This window comes from Eulemur rufifrons, chromosome 12, assembly GCF_041146395.1.
Source record: "Eulemur rufifrons isolate Redbay chromosome 12, OSU_ERuf_1, whole genome shotgun sequence".
Lineage (NCBI taxonomy): Eukaryota > Metazoa > Chordata > Mammalia > Primates > Lemuridae > Eulemur > Eulemur rufifrons.
The window spans coordinates 17,021,162-17,039,648 of record NC_090994.1 but is presented as its reverse complement, the minus strand read 5'-3'; the positions used below and the strand labels follow the sequence as shown (position 1 = coordinate 17,039,648).

Sequence of the window (18,487 nt, the reverse complement as noted above, 5' to 3'; positions counted from 1 at the left end):
ATGAACTGTTGCAAGTGTTATTTTCGAAAGCTTTGGCAGTAAGAAAAAACTCAACCCAAGAAATAAATTTGTAAAACTCTTACTCTTCAAAAGTTTTTCTTTAAAAAAATTCATCCTGTTATTAAAATTTTTTTTAAGAAATCAATAAAAGTTTAAAAGCCTGTAAGCAATATACATCTAAATAACCCAAAATGCTATAATTAAGAGTATAATGTTCATGATCTTGCCACAGGATAAACAATCTATCTTTTGTTGGCCTAAATTATCTTGCAACTAGCACAAAAACTAGTTGATCATGACTCTTAGATAATGATTACTGAATCTTCATTCATTTTTTTATTTTAACAATTCATAATATCGGTGCTACCTTATGAGTTTTTCAGACAAATGCTGTTTGTATTGAACTATTTTTAATAATTCCATAATTTTATAGCACTCAGACTTTTCATTAATGATCTGCTGCAACATATTGGTAATATTTACTACAAAGAAAAAAACTTTTAAATTGAATCTGATTATTTCTTTGATCTCCATTATAAAATTGGAAATGTTTTCTTAGTAAGGGGGGAAGAATTCCTCGAGTTGAAAAGATGTAGTGAAAGAGTTGAAATGCAGCTGGTTCAGTAACATACTGACCAATTACTTCTTCCTTTTCATTGCCGCCCTCACTATTTAAGATCTTTCTTCATTGTTCCCCATTATCACCCCTAAAGCACAGAAATGTATTTAGTGCCACACACTCATCAGAGCACATGCTGCCGGCACTTAACCTCTCCTCTGTTCACAGTCTCTAACATAAGCTAGGCACTGATATTTTGCCAGTAGGAACCTTTATATAATATATTAAATGGCAGCCTGAAAATTCCCCTAGTTCTAAGCCTTTATTTCATAAATATTTACTTAGTTTATCAATTACAATATTAAATTTACTTAGAATGAAGAATGCCTGTGTGATTTCTAATAACTAAGGTCAGTTTGCATTATTATTCTTAAAATATTATTAAACTGTATTCCTATTTAAGGGAGTCTTTTTGGGTCATTAGGTAACTAATTGCAGTTTGTTTTGTTAATCACCATTTACTGTTTGAGTCATTTTTTAAAAGACTGAAATACTACATTAAATGACATACCAACCTGTAATTCAGACAGTACCTTCCCTTAAGGTGATTTGCATCTGACTTGAGACATATCACCTAAAATCTACATTTTATTTGATAGAAATGTTTTATATTCACATGGAAAAAAATTAATCTTAGGTAAACACAGAACTTGATTCTTAAACTAGATTTTTAATATCTCAATTCTAAATGACTAGTTTTAGTAAATGTGTTACAAAGTAAATATAAACTGAGTGTGAATGCTAAATGACTTGCCATGTCTATGCTATAATTAATAAAGCCAAAAAAATAAGTCATGTATTATTTGGGTTATTATTTTAAGCATTCAGGGAATTTAAAAAATCCTTACAGTCTGCCATTGACTTCATGGAATGCAGCAGTGTAGTATAGAGACCGTGTGTTCTCCTTCAGAAGCCCTAGGTTTAGCTGGGCTGGGGCACGTCATTTAACCTCTGTGGACCCCAGCTTGCTTAATCATAAATTGTGGGGATTGGATCAGAGTAGATGATCTCTAAGAACCTTTTCAATTTCTGTATCTCTGGAGTCAGTGAGACTTCTTTTAAAGTTATCTTCAACTTCCTTCTATGGCCTTGTCTCATTTTCTCCAGCTCTTCTTGTTTCATATGACATATATTGACTATCCTTTCCTTCTTGGCACCCTTCATATTTAATCATGACTGCTTTACAGTGTCGCAGTCTTGCTCTTTATCTAATTTTCCCAGTCCTCTTTCCACCCCCCCTCCCACTGCTTAATTTTATATATAAATTATCTTGGAACTAACACAAAAACTAGTTGATCGTGATATATTGTATATAATCAGTAAGATTTATCTTTTGGCCTTGTACAAAAAAAGCTTTAAATAGGCAATTCTTCTGGTTCCAAAAGATTTTTTTAAACAAACAACCTAAACCTTGATTAAATATATTTTAGTTTCCCATATAAGAATCCCATCTCCTTAATTTGAATTAAAGTTTAAAACCAGAGACTGTTTTCTTCCTCTTTTGTATTCTCTTCAACACCTAGCACCGAGCTGATGACTTAAATCATCTCTCTTCACTTAACGATCGCTGTTCTGTTCCTGTTTTGTCTTTGAAATCTCGTTGCTTCAGAATCATGGTATTTAACAGGCAAATCTAAATGGCGACAAGTGTTAATGGATAATTTAGAAACCTGACAAGAAATACTGTGTTGCACAAATCACGGTGCGGTATAATTATGGGATCTTTTATTTCCTACACGTCCTAAATTTCACTTAAGAAATATTCTTTCCCTTGCTTAATAGGTAAATGATGCGGTTGTATTCATTCAATGGACGTTGAGTGGATACTTTGTGCCAGGTCCTGAGCTAGAAACTAGGAATACAATAATTTACAGAAGACAAATATTTCGCTGCCATTAGCTTTCAGTGTGCCATGTCCAAAATTATTTGATTGAAAGCAGCTTTTGGAAACTAATCAAGCTGTCATTTTCTTCATTTAACAGATATTCATTTGAATATCTGCCATGTGCCAGGAAATGTGTTGGTATATATGAGAAGTGTGTTTGAAGCTACTATAAAATGCTGTATGTTGTTTTCCCTTTAACAGTTTATCCTTCGAATATGATTAATTGTCTACATTCAGTCATAGTGCTCAAAATATATTTCATGGATTCAGATTTAGACAAATGCAATGATACCATTTGAAACAATAATTCTGCCTTCCTCATTCCAAATATCTCTTCATGTCCTTGGATGAAAATAACAATTCTCTTTCATCTCACATGCCTACTGTGTTCACGTGGTAATGACATCCCAAGCCCTAGCTTGGAGATGATTGTGAGGCTCCATTCGAGCTCGTCATAAAAGACTGCTGTGATTTCTGTATGTGGGTGGGGGCTTGATTTGGGACGTAGATGAAGAAGGCACAGAGCAGTGACATGCGTATCACATATTTTCCCTCGCTGCCCTCGGCTTTTGTCTTCATCCTCACTTTAATTTTAGTTTACACTTATTGTATATATTTAATTCAATATATTGACAAATTCCTTTTCTCTTTATATGTTTGGATTGACAAAAATCCATCAGTCACCAGTTTTGATGACTGTTTCACCAATGTCTTAGCCAAATGAAATAAGCCTGATTCTACCCTGGCTGTATTAGTAAATCATTGGTTGTAATAATTTTCACTGTAACGACACTGTAATGAAGACCATTAATAGATAAATTTAGGGCCAGGGGCAATGGCTCACACCTGTAATCCCAGCACTTTCGGAGGCCGAGGCAGGAGGATCACTTGAGGCCAGGAGTTTGAGACCAGCCTAGGCAGTTTCTACCAAAAGAAAAAAAAAAGGTATTTAGTTAGTTGTGGGTACAAAAGATTTGTTTATCCTGAAAGTTTTCCCATAACTGGTCATTAATTATGAAATATTTTCTAACTCAAATAAATGTAAAAAGAATGTAGAATTTTAAATTATAATAATTTACATATCATTTGAAATAGTTTTTAAAGTTCTTTCACATATTCCATCTCATTTCATCCTGATGAAACTACCAATTTAGATTAGTTTAGTTCAATGTCACCGTCCCCACTTAACAGATGAAGAAAACCGGGGCACTGACAGAGGATATGATTTGCTGTAATCACTTAGCTACCTAATGAAATACCAGGGTTTTAATGAGCCTGATGCTCACTGAAGGCTTTGTAAGAACCTTATAGAAATTTTAAATAGTAAACTTGGAATCAAAATTGGTAAAATTCAACACATGTTTTTATAGCTAAGAGAAAGAGGCTTTTGCAATTCATTGTAGGTATATTTTTGTTTTTATTTCACATCTGTAGGCTCCGATCTGTACTCTGTGTACCCTCAGTTTGGCCCCGATGGAAGGCCCAGTAACTCCTTACATTGGTGCTCATTTCCAGGCAGGCACTTGCCTAAATTCTGACCCTCCACATCAGCCTCTGCCTAGAACTCTGAGTCTGACCCTCTGTACCTGAGCTTCCCACCTTAGCTCACCTTCTAGAACTTGACCCCTTCCTGACCTGCTATCACAGGTCTTGTCATGGCACCTGCATTGCAGAGTAGCCCTCAGAAAATGGTATTATTTAGAGAATTTAAGAGGTAAAGCTACTTAATTTGCATAAGAAGTTCATCGAAAATCAACGAGTGAACCTTTTCCCTACATTGTTGTGAACAAGAAATAAATGACCACATAACAAGTTGGAAGCAGGCTTTTTCTACAACCTATTTGAAAGGAATGTTCCAGGGTTTTATCAAACCACCTCAAGAACCCACTCTTGTCTACATCACTGTACGGTGATTATGGTTGTTGGCAACGAAGACCCTAGAACACTGCAGTATTCTCATTAACACACAAAATATAATCATGTTTCTTATGTTGTCCTTCTTAAGGCAGATAATAAAATAAGACATATTAGAAATGTTTCTGTTTCAATAGGATTCGAAGCACTCTGTTAACTAGAAAATGCCATTGAATATATGACCTTGCTCCCTGGCATTTCCAGTTAACCGTGGTTTTCAGCATCACTGAGGAATTAGCAGACTGAATTCTAGATTCTTACATGAAGATTGAATTATTCTGTTGCTGTATTTATAGCCATAAAATTTCATATTGGCTCAATCTGAACAAATTATCATATAGTTATAAATACAAAAAATCAAATCAATATGCCTAAGATTACCAAGAGGAGCTTACCAGAAACTCCACATTTGCCTTTTGCTAGGAGAAGAATAAAACAGCAATAGTTTGAATCCATTTCCTCCACCCCTTTAAGCAATAGCAGTAATTTCAGCTGTCTTTTTAGTTACTGGGTCCCCACAGAGTCACCAAGGAGTCTCAGTGGCCCAGTATAGACAGTAAACAGCACAGACCTTGGTGTCAACCAGTCCTGGGTTCAAGTCCAAATTCTATCACTTATTGTATCATTTGGGGCAATTTATATAACTGTGTAGAGTTGTTGTGATTATTGGTTCATTCAGCATTAAGTTTATACTTATCTATCACCCACTACGTGCTGGGCAACCTTCTAGGTCCAGGTTCCTTGCCCTCTAGAACATAGTCAACCAGAATTCTCTTGAAGAAAATGAAATGCCTTCAGAATCATGCAGCTGTTAGCAAAGTGTCTGTCACAAAATATACATGTAATAAATATTAATTAGCATCACTATTAATTCTTCCCAACCCATAAAATGAATGGTTCCCCAGAAAGTACAACAAAATTATGCAAAATTGGAAGGGAGCCGCCTCTGACCGTGGGAACTTTCAGGTACGGCAGCAGCAAAGGAGTTGGTCTAGTTATAATCTCTTGAAACTGTTTTCAGTCAAATTTAAAAATGCACAATTACATGGGCAAAAATTTCTTGGACAGGAAACAAAAAGCACTAACTATAAAGGGAAAAATGATACACTCCATCAAAATCAAAATTTTCTACTCATCCAAAGACACCATTAAGAAAATGAACAAACTATCCACAGACTGGGAAATATCAAAGCTTATTTTTCTTCCTGCAGAAGATTGGAACTGCTTTGTTTTCTCTTTTAGAAAGATGATAATTAGGCAGTTTGTATGGTTTGGGGACCACCTGCCCCAGCACCAAAAGGATTACATTCACCTATTTCCTGCTGTTGGTATAGGAACCTGCAGTGATTTGACAACCTAAGATTTTTTCCTTTTTAAATCTGCCATCGACTTTGATTTTTTTTTTTTTTTTTTGCCTGAAGGAGTCTTTGGGAGTAACATAACACCTTCATTTATAACAGATAGGAAAAATATTAAAGATGATATGTGACATGTTCAAAATCATTTGACTCGTCATTTCAAAACTCGAACTAGATCTTCTTTAAGTTGTCCTTCCACTACTCGGTGTCTGCTTCTCTGTTACTTTGCTTCAAAATCAGTGGGAGTATGTGGGCTTCATTCAGAATGTTTCTTTTTATCTCTCAGCTAGAGTTTTCTCACCTGTTTAAAGTTGAAAACATCATCTTACAAAGTTATGTTAGTAAGTCACTTGACTCTGGAAAAAAATAGCTTTTTGAAAGCTGATGCACATTTTAACCCTTGGTTCCAGGACAGTAAAGAAGCATTATCATGTTGGCCCCAGTGACTGTCATAAAAAGGCTCTTAACAGACCATCATCTTGATACTGAGATTTTCCTTTTTCATATTTGAACTATATTTTTTCTACTAGCCCTTGGAACTCTGTTTTCTTCTGGTACTAATGAAACTTTAAATCTCTCACTGTCACAGACGTTTACATGAAACATCATGTAACTATCTAGTCTATTGATTGCAAAAGTTTTTTGGCAGTGGCATCATCTAACTCCCGGGTTCTAGAAATCTTCCTTCCTCAGCCTCCCGAGTAGCTGGAACAACAGGCACAGGCCACCACAACTGGCTAATTTTTTCTAGTTTTGGTAGAGACAGGATCTTGGGGTCTCGCTCTTGCTCAGGCTGGTCTCAGACTCCTGAGCTCAAGCCATCCTCCATCTCAGCCTCCCAGAGTGCTAGAATCACAGGCATGAGCCACCGCACCCAGGCTGATTGCAAAAATTTTTGTTGTTCACTCTAGAGAGACCAACAATGTCCTTTAGTGTCATTAATAGACTTTTTAAAAGGAAAATTTTATAACTAAGAATCCACAGTTTCTTGTATCAATTTATTGTTGGTTTTACAATTGTGTCCATTTATATTTATGCTATCTTGATGTTAACAATAGCATAGCAATAATAATGGCATACAGTTTTAGAGCTTTCTTTTTTTAACTAATTATGTGCCTATGCTTTTTCCATTTTAATCATACTGAATTTGTAATGTGGAGGAAGAAGCCACTATGTGAGGTAAGAAATGGCAAATTTAAGAGAAATGAGAGCATTCATTTATTTTATTTTGCAAATATTACTGAGTTCCTCCCAGAGGCCAGGCATTGTCTAGGGAAATTGTATACTATTTTTATTTTTTTTCCTTCTGATCTTAGGTGGAGGTGATAATGAGTAGTAAAATTACATATTTTAGATGTCTTTGTACGACGTGGATTTGGGACAGCACAAGCCTTTGGTGGCCTTCAGTAGGAATTACAAAAAAGAAATAAATTGGGGAAACAATTGTCTGGCTTTTGATTCCAGTTTTAATTTTGCAGATGACTTGGCATCACTTGTGGATAAATTCTGTTCAGAATATTACTATTTTCTTCTCAGAACCAATAGAATTTTCTCACTTGTTTATTTTTAGAATTGTCACATAGTGTAATAAGGTTATTTCTATAGGAATCTGGGAATTCATGGATATTGGACTCTGAATGTAATCTCTTTAAAGCTGATAAACACGTGGCCCCTTAGACTTGAAATGGTGAGGTCATCTTTATAAAGTAGGCCCCAAGCCCTGGCATCCAAACTGGTTTTGAAATGTGATAGACCATATATATACTTGATTGTGCACCAAGAAGCAAAAGGTAAAATTTTGTTTCCGGCCCTCCTAAACGTGTTAAGTGAATCGATCTCCTTGCTATACCAGGGGTCTACTGCTGCTCCACCAATAGCCCCTGATATAAAATCCATGTCCCCTGTAGAGTCTTAGCCATGGATCCCATTCTAGAATATGTTGTTCTCAGTTTCTAAGAGAGAAGTTTTGAAATGGAAAAAGAGAAAAATGCCAACCAACCTCCAATGCTACAGCAAGAATATTGTGTTTAGTTTTAATGCTTTTTAACCCCTTTTTATAAAGACATCATTTATACACAATGATATGCTCAGATCCTAACATACCATTCAGGCTTTTGTTAATTTCAAAATATTAAGGGGGTCCGAGTGTTTTTGTTGCATGGATAGCTTTTATAATGCTGAAATCAGGGGTATAAGAGCGACCATTCAGTTTTGAGAAACATTTCTCGCTCAGAAAGTTCCCACGTACCCCATCGCAGTCAACAGTCCCCTCATCCTGACTCCCAAAAGCAACCACTGATCAGATTTCTATAAGTTGTGTTTATTTTGGAATTTCATATAAATTAGCATGTATTTTGTTCTATGTGTCTTCTTTCACTCAGCCTAATAGTTTTGATATCACCCATGTTGTTGAGTTTATCAGTAGAGAGTTCCTTTTTATTGCTAATGATACTTTTTAAAAACAGGTAAGAAATAAGTAGATCTTCACTGAGTATCTTAATTGATGGGTAACTACTATTAAAATTATGGCAACAAACCTGTAGTAAGAATACAGGGGGAGAAAATGCTCTCTAATATTAATATCCCATGACGGTACTTCTATCATTCAAACAATTCTCCCACCTTAGTTAGTGTTACATGCATCAAGAGTTACTCTTTTGGGAGACTCTAAATTATTCTACTAGAAACAGAAACACTGAATGTGCTTCAGCAGTTGCAATAGCCATAGAACTGTTATTGTTTCCATCACTTTATGGTTCTACTTTGACTTCAGAAAGTAAATGGGAAAATAATCTCAGGCGAAGATAGACTTCTTACAGTATCTCTGTCATCAAATACGTTGTTGGAAAGACTGCTTTCATTGTTTATCAATATGGCAATGCCTCGGTAGCTTTTATGCATTCTTAAAATTATATAATATAGACCTGATGAACCCGGTTCTTTATCAGAAACTTACTTTGATCTGCAATTTCTAGCAAGATTATATAAATGAAAGAAGAGTAGATACAATAAGAGCAACATCCGCATGGCATTTTTGTTGTTCTGAAACTCCTAATTAAGTGTCCCTACATTTTGCCATGTTATCAAAGGTTCATTGAAACTCTGGGGAGCGGCAATAAATTTAAGCAAGTATTATACTTTGATTCTAGGGAGCCATAGTAAATTGTGTACCAATAGATCTAAAGGGGGAATTTTTACTCTCTGCTATTATTATATCTTTTTCAAAAGAATATTATTCTTACCAAAAAGGTGGCTGAATTTTGACTTAACTAAATAAAGAAGAGGGTTGGGCTGACCTTTGGCCAGTCCAATCCCATCCTTGCCATCTCAACCTTCAACACTCTGAAATAGGAGCTGCAGGAACACAAAAGGACCCCAGAACATTGTCGGGTACCAACAGCCACTTTCTTACCATTATGAAAGTTAGTACATCATTTTCAATGTTTATACAATTTTCCAACAAGACAAAAAACATCCATATAGTACTGTAATGCTTATATCAGTTCAACGGAAAAGGGTACCCCTATGAAATAAGAAATTTAGCCAGAGTACTGAGAGAATATAAAGGTTCAGATTATTCTCATTATCTAAATCCCTCTTATTCACTTTTCTCATTTCTTTCACCTACCACTGAAATACACATACTTTCCTTCTCCCCTCTCATACTTACTTTTCTTCTTCTAGTTCCTAAATTATTTTACCATGTTCATACTTCATTCTGATAATTCCAAAAATATTGAAATGAAACTTCCCTTTAACATGACCTACTTTAGTGTAGAATTTGGCCTAAGTCTTATTTCTCATACAAGAGCAGCTACATTTGAATTACCAAGAGAATCTCATTAGTATAATGTAACCCATGAGCAGGATTTGCAGCGCTGTCATACTAAGCCTCAAGGATATATTTTCTAAACTCTAAAGACTGATAGCTACTTGTAAGCAATTGCGCAAAAGTATGCACTGAATTCTTATCATTCATCATCATTTTAGTTATAGTAATTAATTTTAATTAACTGCCAATAATGTTTGTTGCCAGATGGAAAAATGAGGATATGTCCCTTATCCCCATTTGAATATAAGTAATAATATAATAGTAGGTCAATGTTAGAAACGTAAAGAGATCTTAGGTTGTGAAATAAAGAATTATAAACCTCATTTTCCAGGGAATACACTCTGCTTGAACATTTTGCAAAGTCCTAGTTGAGCAGAAGTTAAAGCTGATAGTTAGTCATCTTTCCTCCTCCCATCTAGTTATGGTTCTGGCTAACAAAAATCAGGTTTTTGCTTCCTAGTTGTCAAATTAATAATGTTTTTGTTGCTGTTCAGTCAAAATGTTGTAACAAAGTGGTTTCTTTATACGACAGCAATTTATATTAGAGATTCCAACTTAATATCAAAGCCATCTGTTTTTTCACTGATGTAATTTAAAATCATAGCTACAATTTTACCCTTGAAATTAGATGTGAGGTCGTGAATTGTACTTAATTGGTGAAACCTGCTTTTTAGGGGACAAGTTCAAATAAAGTGTTGGGAGTAGGAACCAACTTAGCTACTAATTTTGCTGACAATATAAAGTATTATGATATCCAGATTATACTGATGGAATCTGAGTAGATTTATTCAAGCATGGTATTGTTGCAAAACAAGAAGTTATAGTGGTTTAAAGAAAACATTTAATACTCACAGTTGTTCGAGAGTTCCAAAACATCAAACTTTTCAGGTGTAGCTATCCTTTTTTCTTAAAAAGAAAATATGTATTGAATACTGTACAGATTGCCATCATATCAGAGGAAGAACCTGTTAGTACAATATAGAATTTTAGAGTAGAAAAGACTTTCAACATCATCTAGTCTAAACTCCTCAGCATTCACCTAGTTCAATAAAATTACTATCTTTTCTCAAGTCTTAGCTTTCCTGCCCTAATTTCCAAAACAAATGAAGAACCGCGGGTCCTCAGATCCCCTTTGGTGTCTACGTGTAACTGTCTTTTCATTCCCTCTGATAGTCTCCATGTTCATGCTAACGATTGCAGCTGCAAGATTATTGCCTTGATTCATTATGCCTGAATCAGCTTAAGAAAAGAATAGTCTCCCACAGGCAGAAGCACAACTTTTAATTTAAACGCTTGGCAAAGGTAAAGCTGAGTCATTGTAAGTTTTAGGAGTAGCTGTAGTAAGAGTCAATTGTGTTGTTGATGAGCATAACATACCATTGGAATGTACCACTGGAAAACATACCATACGGGGTTTGCCATAGCGACTCAAGAGTAAATAACACTACCCTATTATTATTGATTTTTTTTTTTTTTTTTTTTTTTTGAGACAGGGTCTTGCTCTGTCACCCAGGCTTGAGAGCAGTGGCCCAATCATAGCTCACTGCAGCCTCGAACTCCTGCTACCCTATTATTTAACACAAGTAATACTACCTATCCTATTATTTAAGACAAGTTATACTACCTACCCTTTTGTCGTGGAGAAGCAAAAGCAGACCAGCACAGCTTTTTGGGGGGGCTAGCAGTGGGGGAGTGTTATGGTGAGGTTATTTGTTCTGCTTTCTCAGTCCCATTTCTCATTCATTGGATCAACAGCTATTTATTTTGCAGATGGCATGAGCTGAACATTCTGCTAGGTCTGGATAATATAGCAGACAAGATCCAGTCTTTGGCCCTAAAGAGCACACAGTATAGACACACACAGCATCGGGCAATGCTTGATAACTGCCCCACAGAGCAGAGAAGCTACCTAAGACCTTTGCACACTCTGTGCAGATCCACCATTGTACAGGCAATTTATTAATATTAACTTTGCTTCTTCATGGGGATATAATGAGAAATAACTATTAATATTATAACTAGTTGTGAGGCATTTTGGAAATGAAAGGGCTACAAAAGAGCTGAATAATAGAAATTAAGATTAAATTATAGGGTAGAAACAGTTCTCATAGGTATGATCAGTATGTATGTCAGTATCACAGGACTGCTACCAGGGAAAAGTATTTTAGGTAAATAAAATTGCCTAGCTTTTACAAAATCAAGAAAATACCTCTTGTATTAGCAAGAGAGATTATGAATCTTATATTATTTGGGGTATTGCATGAGCTAAATATAGTTGGAATATCACATATAGTGTGGAGTTTCTACACATCTGCAGCTTCTATTAAGAATCTTCTGCATTTCGATGCTTGTTGGAAGTATTTCTCTAACAACTCTTAAATGCTGAAACTATACAAGACTATTATTTACCAACAAGGGATTATAATTTTATACTCAGAAACTATGAGAAGGTTCTTTAAATTAAACAAGGTGAATATCCTTTCTGTGATTAACCTATCAGTATGTTGGGTTTGGGGAGTTATTATCAGTGATTTATGATGCCTGATCCTTTCTGATTTTACTTACATTTTTAAAGCTTGTTAATTCTCTCAGAAGACTAAGATACCAATTTATTTCCCATTCTACATCCTCAAAAGATGAAGAATTTATAAAGTTGGGCATTTCTTCCAGATGCTTTTATATAGTCGTTCTTAATAGCTACGATTGAGATTCTCAAACTGTAGGAGAAGGAAGGGATCCTTTTTGGTAGTCATTTAATGTTCTGTGACTATGAACTAATCCTTATTTTAACATTAGTACTTTTATGTTTTTACCAGCATTTTCACCCTGATTAAATGGGGCACTACACCACAGTGTTTAGCCTGTGGCATAAAAGAACCCAGATGACATGCCATGGAGAATCATAATCTTACATTCTCTCTTTCCTCTGAACAATAGAATTTTTTTTCTTGGTCTTAGTTTATAATGAGGTAACTCTCTAATTTCATCATATTCAGAAACAACAAAAATATTCAAAATTTAACTCAATGTGGATGCCATTTATATGAAAATATATATTGATATAATTATTACATGAGTAAAGGATCTTCATTCTTTATTGTCTTCCCCTGATTTGCCAAATTCAATAATATGGAGAACTTCCACACAGTTGCATATTATTTTATTTTTTCCATATATTTGTGCTTTGGTCTCTAATGTCCTTTTGTCCTTATTGTATTATCTTTGTACATTTCCATTTAGCGTTTCTACTTAAAGAGATAGAAGCATGAAAATTAATAACCCACGCATCATTTTTGCAGTACTTCCTAGGAGTGAGCAGTTAAGGCTAGAAACCTCAGTGTTTAAGACTCTTTTCAAAACTTGGTTGTTACATATATTGTGAGTTCAGTGATTGAAAACAGTAAGTATAATATGTAGTCAATTTAGATAAAACAGGATAACTAAACCAATGTTTTTTCAAAAAAAAAAAGCATATGATTTATGTGCATTGCATGGCAGAGTATTACTAAAATTTACCTAAACAAACTCTCATGGTGTTTTCAGGTTTTATGGGAATGCTTTGGCTATACAGCACTTGGATTTGATCCTCATAATGACAAAGGCTCTTAACAGTTATTTAAAAAAAAAAAACCCACAGACTATACTGTTTTTATAAAGTATAATTGATCTTCCTGGTTATATTTGTGCTAAGTTTGTGAAACTGTACTATACTAGTATGAAAAAGGTAAAACTGTATATGTATTAATCTAATAGTTAGATTTTGAAAAGTAGCATTATGTGCATTTTAGAAAAATATTTGGTAACTCGTGGCACTTTGGTAAAGGAATGTGCAATTTTAAAGGTTTATGCCATTTTATTTTTTTCTAATTCCCAGGAATTATTCTTACTATGCTTTAGATTCAAAACCAAACCCAATTTTAAGACTAGCACTTTTTTCCTACTGATAATTCCTGTTTTTCTAATTATGTGGAATGTTTAACTTGAATCATTCTTTGCAATGAGTTTTAGCTTTCTTCCTGTATCCTAACCTCGAAATCTTTAATTTAAGAAGCATCTTAAATGAATCCATTGGTAACCAGAAAAATATTTTAGATACATGGCCACTCTCGTGCCTAATTTTAGTAATTTTGTGATAAAATACCTAAATTCCTGAAAAAGAATATTCAAGTATTTTAATTAGTTTTCATTGGTTATAAATAATTGAGTAGTTGATGTTCATATAATCATAATTTATCTAAAATCTGGAGCTGCCAAGACAACCAAGTACACAGCTGTGCTTAGAACACACCCATATCCCCCAAAGAGAAATGACAAGACTTGGAAGAAGTAGAATTCTGTCTCATTATGGCTACTATATACACATTTTTGAGATATATATATATATATATACACACACACACACATATATACACTATACTGTGTGTGTGTGTGTGTGTATATATATTTTCATATACACATTACTATCTTACACCCATGGGTAGTAGAAACAAAATGAAAATGAATATAAATGCTTAACATTAGATGTTGGTATCAATACAGATTATGCATAAACTGTTGCAATAAAAGATATTCATTGTGCCTGTATCTGAAGAATTTACCTTAGATTTTCTCTGGCCTTTTTCATTTAAGGCTGCACAATCATTTTAAATGTAAAGACAACAGAATATATGAATGAATGAATGAAATGATGGCCCTATTTGCCATGGGACTAAATATTCTGTTGAATTTTTCGAGGGGCATTGGCTGCCGTATCGTTTAACAATATAGTTTATTATGACATAAACTATATTGTTCACAAGCAACATGTGAGTCTTATGTACAAATCACAGCATTTAGAAATTATACATCTTTCCCCTTCCTCGAAAAATGAATTCAGAATTGACTGTTCAAATTTATAATTTTAGGCTGCTAATTATTAAAAATTACCATATGGATTGAAGATTAAATGGAATAAGAGCTACAAAAGAATACTAATTAAGAACATAACCCCATATACTATCAAGCTTCTGATAATGTTGAGTTTCTTATAAAGCCTTAAAATATTTTAATGAAAAATTAATTACCTGAAAAAGAAGGCACTTTATTAACCTTGAACTAGCTATGTCTGTATAGAATTTGTCTAAAATCCCTTATTCTTTATCCTTTTATAAATTTATCCTAGTTATATGTTTTTCTAAATCCTCTTATAGTATAATATAATAATTCAAACTATTTTAACCTAACAAAAAATTGTTACAGAATATAACCAATGAACAATAATAAAACTCAAGAGTAACAGAATTATATATATGTGATAATGACAAAACTGTTAGTCTAAGTCTACAATCATTTGAGATTTTAAAATATTGTTAAATTCGAAGGCTTTCTCATTGAACAATTTTGGGGTAGTTTTTATTTTTTTAACCTTATTTTTAATTGGTACTACCTTATCTTGAAATAATAATCAATATAAAGGCAATCAAAATTATTAAGCCAGCCTATTATAACTCAATTTTGGTTTAGTTGAGTTTTTTTTTAACATCACCCTAAAACATTACAAAATCACTTTGTTTCTTTTTTGTTCAAGTCAGCCATGCCTGGTGAATTATCAGATTTAAATCATCAACATGGATATGCTGCTGTATATAACTGTTTCCTCTTCAGAAAATTAGCAGTTGATTTATACAATGAATTGAATTCAGTAGAGAAAGCATAGGATAATTTTTTCAAAAGCGTTCAACCCCCTCAAATTAAACCTTAACATCTTTCTGATATTTGTAAGGGTAAGCTTTTACCCAAGAATGTTTTTCCACGGAAGATTTCAAACTTTGCTTTCTTTTTTGATTTGGGACAGTATACTTTTTAAAGAAAATATTTTTCTATAATTTTACTTATCTTTAAGTCTTTCTCTGTGGTGGCCATTGTCCTATCTTTAGTTTTAAATGTTTTACTAACTGTAAATGCAGTTTCATGGACAGAGTCATCATCACGTGGTATAGAAAGGAGTCAAGTTCATCAGCGGTCTATCCTTATCAAGGAGAGACCAGAGACAAAGTTCATGTGGATTGTTTGGTTTGTTTCTTTGTTTTCTTTTTAAAATAGGATATATTAACCCAAAGGTGTGTTATTGTCATGGCATGAACAATCTTAAATGTAGACCTATTGAGTATTTTGTGATGCCGAGTAACAGACGTTTCTCAAATCTCTGTGATGCTAAATATTTTCCTTAGAAAGTTTTGTTTAATGTTAGATTGTTGTTCTGAAAGATGTTGGTCCTAGTGGGATTTTTAAAAACTTGGAAAACAAATAAACGCATGTATTACAAGTATAGAAATGGTGAACTGTAAACTTACCATATAGTACTGATTCTATTTTCAAAAATGTTTCACTGTTAAATATATACGACATAAAATTGCTGCCGTACTGTAATTGAGTACTTTTTCCTAAATGACCCTGTTATCACTATTCCAGAATTAGAAGTTGGGCAGACACATGATAAATTCATGTGTCTGCATAGATGCTTCAAGGTATATTCTTCTCTTGGTGAGTAAAATTATATTTTCCTTGGCGTCAACGCATTGAGATCTGAATATACCTGTATCTATCTATCCTTACTACACATTTCTTATACAGTAGCTTCTAATATGCCAAAATTGGCCTAGACACAATGAAAACTTGAGGGTTTGTTACATGCTTTCTCACAGAAAGGTTTTCAATGATATTCATGATGGGTTTGTACTATGAAATTAGTGGAACGCCCTTTAAAACTTCACATTTGCTAAATTTAAATTAATATTTTTTCTTTAGCTCACAAATTACCCTAAATCCAGAGAGAATACCAACCCTTTTCACTGTTGTCAAAGCAAGCATAAGGAACAACCCTATGACACTACAAAAACAGTTGAGGAATAAGTGTCTTATGTTACACCTCAGAATAAAGACATTCGGTGAGAGACGTGAACCCAAGTTCATCGTGAATGGGATGCTTCTGTGCTTGGCATTCCTCCACAGAAGGGAAGACGAGTATCATCGCCACTGGCATCATTTGCAAACCGATCCTATGTGCAATACCTTCCACCACTTTGGAGTACTTCTCGACTCTATCAGGATTTTGTGTTTTGTTTTTTTAATTCGTCAAGCCGTTCACTTTTCAAACCACCATTTGTCAGCATTGAGGTAGAGAGACGTATAGATTTGAAAATACTTTCTTAAGAGATCATGTAACTCTATAACTCTTGAATTTAAAAACATTGAGGTGGGGAGGGATAATTTCAACCCACCTCCTCTTACAAGACACATTTTTTTAAAAATCTGTAACTGCTTTAGTGTTAACAGGGTACAAGGTGGTTTTTTGTCCTGTATTGTACTTCAAAGATTCTCATTTATTGTGATTGTATTGTACTGTATGAAAACAAATCATAAATTGCCTTGTATTGTTTATAATAGACCATACCGTGTACTACTTCAGTTTTTATGTTCCAGGTTTTTCAGTGATGCATGTTAACAGTTAGGTCCTAAAATTCTGTGGTGCTAATTCTTCCATATCCAATGGTGCTTTTGTGGATGCTAACTGCACACATGCTGAACAAAGCTTGAAGTTTAAAACTTTCCTCCCTTCCTCTGTTTATACGAAGTAAAATAAAATAACTTGAATTTGTCTCAAAGTATCACTGACAATCTAATAAACTTGTTTATATGTGTGATTACTTTGGATTCTTCATTATTTTACAGGAAGCATCTCAGCTCTGTTGGGCTCCAAAAGTTGATCTTGTGTTTATTTCCTCATTTCATTTGTGCCCCAAAATTTGGGGTACCTTTGGGGATTTAAATCCAGTTGGCCTGGCATCTAAATTCATGTTTAGGTAGGATGTATAAAAACTAGACCTATCAAACCTGGAAATAAGTAAGTTGAAAAGCCCAAAAATGTGCCAATAGACTGCCTTGGTATGTTTATTACTTTATTATTAATAAAGTTTTATCATCTGGTTGAGCCAGGAGATAACATTTGCAAGAAAGCAACTATAACTTCAAAACCTTTATCACAATTCAAATGACGTTGAAAAGACCAGTCCTATATGCTGATATTTAAAGTATAATAAAAGTTCCACTCCTCATGTATGAAAATAAGAACGCCCGCAAAATGGGAATTTTCCAGGACAAACTGACATCATATGCCAAAATGGCATAATAGATAAATTGATGGCAATGGTATTATTGGATTTTTAGCTTTAGCATCTAAATTAAGAATCACAGTAGTCAGACACATGAAGCTGCTAATATCTTCATGAGAGCAGAGAGGGTTGTTTCTCCCAAGCTAGAGATAAATTCAATATGGAGGCAGTGTGTAAGTTTGCATTCCGACCTTGATATTTTGCCTGACCCATGGGTAATGTTTAATTTGAACAAGAAAAGAAAAAATCAAAACAAATGGATTAAGACCGCTCAAGCAACAATCATTGACCTCCCATAGAAGAGGATCAAACACATCAGTCTAATCTAGTGGGTCTGATGACTGAAATGACATTTCCATACTATTAATACTATGGTTCTTTATTATGGAAAGATTATAAGGCACAGTAATTTTGTCTCAAATAGCCATTAAATCATGTCTGACTTCTAACATGAGACAATGAAGTTCAGGGAAGAGAGCGGTGTGAACCCTGGGCTTGCTTCTGTGACTTCCTTGAACAAATGCAGTATTTACTAATCACACCCTCTCATCTACCTTATATTTTTGTAACTTCCCTTACGGCATTCCATTTTATGAACGCTAGTGAATAATAAACGTGCTACAAAATAATTCCACGTTTTAATGAAAAAGAGAGAAAGTAGGTAGTTCTTTGAATGTTTTAGAGACTCTTGATTTCTGTGGTAATATCTTCCCTGTCAATAGAAAGAAA

At 34.1% G+C, this 18,487-nt stretch overlaps 1 protein-coding gene across 2 annotated transcripts in view; it reads left to right on the top strand.

Moving 5' to 3' along the window:
- PURG (purine rich element binding protein G) overlaps positions 1-17,290 on the top strand; it is a 34,027-nt gene extending 16,737 nt beyond the window's left edge. For both annotated transcript variants that reach the window (XM_069485236.1, XM_069485237.1), the window contains one exon: positions 16,395-17,290. In XM_069485236.1, the coding sequence (XP_069341337.1) occupies positions 16,395-16,499 (105 nt within the window). In that variant the 3' untranslated portion in view covers positions 16,500-17,290. The remainder of the gene's footprint in view (positions 1-16,394) is intronic.
- Positions 17,291-18,487: the final 1,197 nt, after the last annotated feature.